The sequence below is a fragment of the Anser anser genome (genome assembly GCF_964211835.1).
Source record: "Anser anser genome assembly, contig: HAP1_SCAFFOLD_467, whole genome shotgun sequence".
In the NCBI taxonomy this organism is placed as follows: Eukaryota; Metazoa; Chordata; class Aves; order Anseriformes; family Anatidae; genus Anser; species Anser anser.
In genome coordinates, this window is record NW_028153564.1 from 1 (window position 1) to 7,952 (window position 7,952).

Sequence of the window (7,952 nt, forward strand, 5' to 3'; positions counted from 1 at the left end):
GGAGATCGGGCGGCTGCTGGGAGCCTACCTGGTGGGGGAGAAGGACGTGGAGGACCACGCCGTGCACCTCCTGTTCTCCGCCAACCGCTGGGAGCACGTGTAAAGATGGCGGGGGTCGGGGGGGGGGGGGGGGAGGCGGGCACCCCCTCAGCCCTGCGCCCCTCAGCCCTGCTGCTGCCCTCGGGCCCGGCCTGAGCGAGCAGCGAGCCCCCGCCGGGCTGGGGGTCGGGGTCAGGGCCAGGCACGGCCTGCTCGAGGCCAGGAGCCTGTGCCCGTTCCCCTCCAGCCCCAGGCAGCGCCCTAAACGGGCTGCCCTCCCTGTGAGCTGCCCTCCCGGTGTGGGTGGAGGGTTCGGGCTCGTCCCCTGCAGCTCCCTCTGTGCTGCTGGGTCCAGAAACCAGGGGATTTCATCGCCACCTGGATTGAGCACCGCCACCTGGGAGCCCAAAGGGAGCGGGCAAACCGCAGCGTCACCGAGCCCCTGAGCACAGCCTTTGGTGTACTGAGCTGCTGCCCCAGCCTGGGAGCTACTGCTCTTGTGGTTTTTTGCCAAACGGAGGCTTTGTGTGTGTAGCTGGGGCCGTCGGTGACAGCTGTTGTGCTTACCTGGGCCTCTGTGCTGCAAAATGTTTTCTGTTTTTAAAAAAAAGCTTCGCTGATTCTGCTGTAGCAGGAGTGCCGAGTAAACTGGGAGAGCATGAGGCAGATGGGTGAGCTGCAGTAAGAAATGTCTGCTGTAAATAAAGGATGCTTTTCTCTGACAGAGGCAAGTATTTCAAACCCACTGCACCACTTAGGAAGGAAGACTAAGCTGTTTGTGCCTGGCTGTAGCTCATCGGTGATCTTGCTGCAAGCTGTGGAGCTGCCTAGAGCAATGCCCTGCACTGGTGCACCCTGAATGTGGGTGTCTCGAAAGGGTATTTGCTTAATATCTTAGAGGACGGAGCACAAATAGGAATTGATTCATGATCAGTGTCACGGATGACCCTGATGCTGCTAATGATCAGTTTGAAGTCGGAAGTGTAACTTATTTTTTCTTCTCTGTGGTTTTCAGGCCTTCAATGAAAGAGAAGCTACGTCAAGGGGTCACGCTTGTGGTTGACAGATATGCCTTTTCTGGAGTGGCCTTCACAAGCGCCAAGGAGGTGAGTGAAGGACCCAGCAGGCCCTGCCTCTCTCTGTATTTGGAGAAACAGGAAACGGGGAGAGGCCTGCTCTCGATGTCGGTCAGTGTGGCCCAGGCTCCTTTCCTGGGGAAATGCGGATTGAAATGGGGGATGAAAGTTTCAGCTTAAATGTTAACGTGGCCTGTGTGCCTGTGTCTACCCCTTCCCCCAGAAGATCAGAGAAACTCGTTAGGTTACTTGTTAGCGAGGTAGGCTCACTCTGGAGTTGCACTGGGGAACCCCAAACCAGACATGGCACTCCAGGTGTGGGTGCAGGACAGACGGGAAGAAGGATCACTTCCTTCGTGCTTATACAGCTAGGCTGCTGCTGGCCTTTGCGGCCAGGGCATGCTGCTGACTCATGGTGAGCTCAGTGTCCTGGTGCATCAGGTTTTTCTTCCCCAGGGTAGGTCTCTTTGAATTTGCCTTTGCTGAATGTCTTGAAGTTCCTGGCAGCCTGTTCCTCAGTGTGTTGCGTCCCTCCAGATAGCAGTCCTGCCCTCCTGTGTGCTCACTGTCCCCGCCTGGTGTCATCCAGAAGGTTGCTGAGGGAACGCCCTGTCCTGTCGTTTCAGTCGTTAGAGATGTTGAACAAATGATTGATGAAGGATAATTGATAATTGATGAAGGATATTCATCCTTGAGTGCTGGCACCAGCAGCCACCTACCGGCTGGACTTTGTGCCACTGATCACCACGCTCAGCCCAGCAGCCTCGTCGTTTTTTTGCCAACTTGACTGTCTGCCTACCAGTTCGTATCTCACCAGCTTGGTGGAAAGGAGGTCATGCTTACGTCAAGGTACAGAGCACCTACTGCTCTCCTCATATTCACAGAGCCGGCCTTACTGTAGAAGGCTGTCACGTGAGCCAGGCAGAGTTTCCCGGTGATAAATCCCTGCTGGCTGCTCCCAGTTGCCTTGTTCCTTCATGCGCCTGGACATGGCTTTCAGGAGGATTTGGTCCAGTACCTTCCCAGAAGCTGATGTTAGGCCAACTGGCCAGGAGTTCCCTGGATCTTCCTTCTTGAAGACGAGTGCAATATTTACCTCTTGTAAAGTCTTCAGCAGCTTTGCTTGCTTGCCGTGACCTTTCACAGGTGATGGAGTGCCTTGCCACGACATTACCAGCTCCCTCAGTATGTGTGGATGCATCCTATTTGGTCCTGTGAATTTGCATATGTCCAGCTGGCTTGACTGCTTCCCTAAATGTGTCTTTCTCTACTGCAGGTACTGCTGCACTCCTGCCCCCTTTGCTAGTAGGTTTGAGGACCTGGCTGGCTGGGGGCAAACCTTCTCAGTGAAAAGTGATGCAAAACACCCATCAGGTACTTCAGCCTTTTCAGTCCCTTGGCACTAGGTCCCCAGTCCCACTGGGCAGCAGGCCTACATTTTCCTTAGCCATCCTCCTGCTGCCAGCATCCTTAGAGAAGCCCTTGTTACTTACATCCCTCACTACTTCTGACTTCAGCTGAGCCTTGGCTTTTCCAGCTTCTTCCCTGCACTCTTGAGTAGTGTTTCTGTATTATTGCTTGGTGTTGTGCCTATTTCCATCTTCTGTCTGCTTCCTTTCTGCACTTTGGGCCTAGTTAGGAGTTCTTTGTTTATTCCTGCCAGCCTTCTCACATGGTTATCGTGCTTTCTGCACGCTGGGATGTTCCACTTTTCTGTTCTGAGGAGGCTGGCTGTGAAGATCAACCAGCTCTGCTGGGTTCTCTTCCCTCCGTGGCAGTTTCCCTGGGCACCCTGCTAAGGAGATCCCTGATAAACAGAAATCTGCTCTGCTAACGTCCAGACCCGCAGTTCTGTTTGTCTTGTTCACTCTCTGGACTGTAACCCCCACCATCCTGTTCGCTTCAGCCAAGGCTGGCCTTGATCTTCACACCTTCAGCCAGTTCCTCTTCACTTGTGAGTAGCAAGTCCATCAGGGCACCTTCACTCGCTAACTTATTGAATACCTGTGTGGAGAATTTGTCTTCAGCATTCCTGAGAAACCTGGACCGCTTGTGCCCAGCAGATACACAGGTGGCTAAGGTCTTCTATGACTGTCAGGGCCTGCAATTGTGACCCTTCTTCCATCTGTATGAAGAAGGCTTCATCGACGTCCTGTCTTCTGGTCTGTTCCTGACCCTTACCCATAGGCTCCCACCTGGCTCATCTTCTATCCCAAGGCCAAGCTCCCTGTGCTGCAGACACTCCTTTGCAAACAGCACAACCTCTTCCTCCTCACCTTCCAGCCTGTCTTTCCTGAACAGCCTCTGTGGATCCATTGCAGCGCAGCAGTCTGGCAGGCTGTCCCACCTCACCCCTGTAATCCGAGCAGGATCACAGCCCCGCAGCGTCCTGTGCAGGGACATTCCTTGGGTGTTTCCCATGTTGTGTGCTTGAGATAGGTCCCCAGTAGTGCCGCTTTCCAGAGAGCCTCTGCTCTCATATTTTCCCTTAGACACTTCCTCCTTGCCTGCCACCTTCAGTTCTCTACAGCTTGTAAGCGTTCCCTTGACATACCTAGTTTAAAGCTCTTTTCACTACAGACACTCTTGGCCTGCGTTGGGATGTATCCCATCCCTGCTCTGTAGCCATCGGTCCTTGAAGAGTGTCCTGTGGTCACAGAAGCTGAAAGCTTGCCTGCAACAGCAACCACGCAGCTGGGAGTTGACCTGAATTTATTCCTACCTAGACCTTTCCCCCTTTCTGGAAGAACTGAGTGGATCTTGGGCTCCCATGCCCTGTGTCATCCTCATCCCCCCAAGCCCGGTGGTCGCTCTTGGTACGTGCACCCTGATTGCATCGCTGTCCACCACGTGGATGAGCAGCAAGGAGTAACAGGGTCAGACAAGCCTCAGCAGTCTCTGCAATGTTGTGGATCCATATACCCTTGTGGACGTCTTCAAATTTGTCAGCGGGATCCAAAATTTGGAAAGCTTTGTCTCTTGCATCGGGGCTGGAATTCCTGGGTGGGCTGAGAAGGTGTACGGGAGGTATTCAAACAGGTATCTCCATGGGCACAAACCTACTAAAGCTGCACGGTGTTTATATTTGGGAGCACCTTTCTTTTGGACTGATCGCTGTGTGGACTTCAAAATGTGACTCATTATTTCCCTCTGCTGGGCTTTGCGGAAGAGATGTTAAAATCATTAGCTCTGCTTGACTTCAGTGAGCATGAGAGGGGCACGGCACCTAGGAAAATCTGGACCCTCAAAATTGCCAGGAGTGAATTCATGAATTTTAGGCTGGGAAATCACCTTTTCAGTTTGTAGGGCTGTATTCAGTGATTTGTGCTGCATCTCTTCTCTGGCTGTTCCTCCCCTACCCCACTCTCCAGCTATCTTGCTTCTTTCCCTTGTTCTCATTCCTTTCTTTCACCTCAAACTTGGTTGTCTTTGTTTGGGACAGAACTTCTGCGTGGACTGGTGCAAACAGCCTGACATTGGACTCCCAAAGCCAGACCTGATTCTGTTTCTTCAGTTAAGCCCAGAGGAAGCAGCAGCACGAGGGGACTTCGGAAGCGAACGTTACGAGAACAGCCTCTTCCAAGAGAAAGTTCTGCAGTCCTTCTATCATCTGATGAAGGACAAGACGTTAAACTGGAAGGTGAGGAAATAACCCTAAGGGGTCTGTCACAGACTGGGGGTGGTCTCTCACGAGAGGGCTCCCCCCTGGATGTTGTGTGTTGTGCCCTTGTGCTTCCCACTTCCTGCCCTTGGCAAGAAGCTGGGGGGGCGTGCTGGGGACCAGCCAAAGCTGCTGTGGCCTGCAGCAGGGCACTGCTGACACACACTGCTCCAGGATACTGTAAGGGGCCCTGTTGGGTGGGGGAATGTTTTTGTTTGTTGGTTTTGCAGAAGAGAAGAAAACATACACCATAGCACAAAATTAAAAAAAAAAAAAAAAAGAGCATGCTGTCAAAATTATTGTATTAGACAGTATGGAACTTACCTAACGTCTAGTCTGCAAACCCTGATTTTCCAGAGATTCTAGCAGTGGAATATATTTCCCTTATTACTTGTCATCTGCTATCTCTCTACCCATTATGCGAAAGGAGTTTTCGTTTAAAGTATCAGTGACATGTCTGTTTAAAATACGCCAAACTGCAGAGCTATTAAACAAGTACATAACCAAAACAGATGATGTAGAGGTGACAGGTATCCCTGAAGTGAGCACAGAAATCCAGTTCCAGCACCCATTAACAGTACAGTTAGCATTCCTGGCAATTTGCCCCTCAACATCAGATAAAATAATAGACATCAACAGTTGCCAAATATCCATGTAGTCCAGAACATGAAATGGAGCTCAGTACACCATCAATTACAAGAATAAATTGAGGTCCTCTATCTGCTTGAGAATATTGTGTGAGCACAAAGCTGGGTCATTAGCTGTTCCATAACGAGAAGACTACCATTTAATTACGAAGTGTATTTATACATAGCCTCACAGTCTGCTCTTTCACAACAATGCTGTGCGGTCCAGTATTCATAGGTCATCATGATCAAATAGGTCATCATGATCAACCTGCACCTGCTTATGTCTTTTAACCAAGTTCTTCCTTTGCCTTGGTCGCTCCTAAATAATTTTAAAGCCATGGAAACAAAACCTTTTGCCAATTAACGTTGACTTGTGATGACCTGCAAGCTGTAATTCTGAAGTGAAATGTCATGTTTTCTAAAACAATATTAGGAAAAACATTGCTGCTTGGAATTTCTCCTGTTAAATACAAGCTTTGTGGAATTTAGTTTTGATATGGGTTGTATTGCTTTACATCTGTTCTGTTGCCTTGCAGTCTCTGTAAAGGTGAAAATCAAGCAAGCTGTCCCTTTTTGTTTCCCTTCATCCTGCCGCACATCTACTTCTTAAGTGTCTGTTCCTGTGTAAAATAAATTTTCCAGTTCCAGTGCAGAAGTAGTGCATGAGAAGTGTAACTAGCTCCTTTCACTGCTCATGAATTGTAACGATATTGAGTAAAGGGGGAGAGCAGAAATAGCAGGAAGGTGGGTTTTTTTCCCCATGGTGTTGGAAATTGAGGAACATGTTTCTGTATTTTGTGTTTTGGCAACAGATGATTGATGCTTCAAAGAGCATAGAAGACTTGCACAGAGAAATTAAGTCCATTGCAGAGGAAACCATGCTGGAGGTACAGAATAAACCTTTGGGAGAACTCTGGAAATAAAACTTAATACAGGTTATTCTTTTAGACCTACCAAAAAATTCACCTCTTGGACCTTCCTTGGGTGGATGACGTCTCTACATCACGTTCTAGTTACTACAGCTTAGATCACGTGTATTCTTCCTGGTCCAGCATGGTGCTGGTGTGCTTTTGACTGTGCCTGCTTCTCCTCTTCCATTCTCCATAGTCCCCGCTGCTTTTTTTTATAAGCGAGCATACAGAGAGCACAAAACATTCCTTGTGAAATCTTCCCTGCTTCAGGTAGGATCTCTTGTTGGAGGCTTGGTTCTGTAATGTAGATTTGGATACTGAGCCCAGATCTTCCCCAAATGTGATCAGAAGCAACAGGTAGGGAACAGCCTTCCCATATTTGAAGTTCCAGAGAACTACCATGTTTCTGGTTCTTCTTTCTCTCTAGTGGAATGCATCCCCTGTCCTAAAACCAGCTTTTATAATACTTTCTAATAAATTACTCTTTTAAACATTTTGTACAGCAGCAAAGGTGTTTATTTTTTTTTCCTACCACTATGATCACTTACCTTCTAGAAGGACATACAGGAGGTGAAAGTACAGCAGTTCAGGCACTAAATACAGGGATCACTGCTAGTACGAAGGGATGGATGACTTCCTATTCCAGCCTGCTCCCCAGCTGTTCAGTGAGAACAGTACGGAAGCTGGACAGCTATTGGCAGGGGGGAGTCCGAAATAGATGTTTGCTTGTCACCAGACCCAGTTGAAGGCTGAGTGGTGCACAAATTCCTTTAGACTGGTTGAATTACTCCTGCGACCAAGATCAGAGGAAGAGTCAGCAGTGACTCCTGCACTTCACTTTCCAAGTGAAATTCAGACAGCCCAGCGTACGTTACCAAACCAGATCAGGTACAAGTTGTGAGCTTGCCCACTTCCCTCAGCCTGTACCATTCCGATTACTACCTGAAGGAGCTGCTTTTAGTCTGAGTTGTTACAGTAAAGTTCCAGTGCGTAAAATGGTGATGGGTGTTTGCCGCTTGATTATGCTATAGTAGGTTAAGAGGTCTTCCAAGTCTTCAGCAGTAAAAAATAAATAAATAAATAAATACACTAGTCTAGGATGAGTTAAATTAAAACGTCTGTAAGGTGCATTAATATGGGGATGACCAGCAGAGGTAAGATGTCTCCCTGTCAGACACTTAGCAGTATGGACTGCTCTCCAAGCTGCCCCTACAGAGACTAAACCCTGCTTTCTTAGCTCAATTGGCCTCTGACTGACTAGTCGGGAGAGGAAGGTAAATGTTTAAAACAATGCTGCTGCAAACATCAGCTGAGATGGAATAAGCTGCCTTCACTCTGCATAGTAAATGGTAGCAGGAACACTCTGTGAAGGAGGTAAGCACCTGTAATGCTGAATTGTGCCCTTCCAGCAATTCTTTAACCTTCAGGCGTCATTTAATTCATCTTAGCTTTAGGTTCCCAACTACAGAAAGCCAAGAACATCTGTTCAGGACCTAAGAAATTTGAGTTTAGCACTCTCAATTATTGGGGTCGCATTAATGCCCAGGTATAAAATCTGTCTGGCTAAGCTGTCTTTAACCATGAAAGCACAAACACGAAGTAAGTAGCACCTCTTCTTCTGAACAGTGGCAGTAGT

At 48.8% G+C, this 7,952-nt stretch overlaps 1 protein-coding gene across 1 annotated transcript; it reads left to right on the plus strand.

Annotated features, from left to right (window-relative positions):
- Positions 1-6: 6 nt before the first annotated feature.
- LOC310891922 (thymidylate kinase-like) lies at positions 7-7,316 on the plus strand. Its single transcript, XM_083854146.1, has 4 exons — positions 7-99; positions 1,055-1,145; positions 4,558-4,755; positions 6,218-7,316. The coding sequence occupies exons 2-4, from the start codon at positions 1,062-1,064 to the stop codon at positions 6,326-6,328; spliced, it is 393 nt and encodes a 130-aa protein (XP_083710272.1). The 5' UTR covers positions 7-99; positions 1,055-1,061; the 3' UTR covers positions 6,329-7,316.
- Positions 7,317-7,952: the final 636 nt, after the last annotated feature.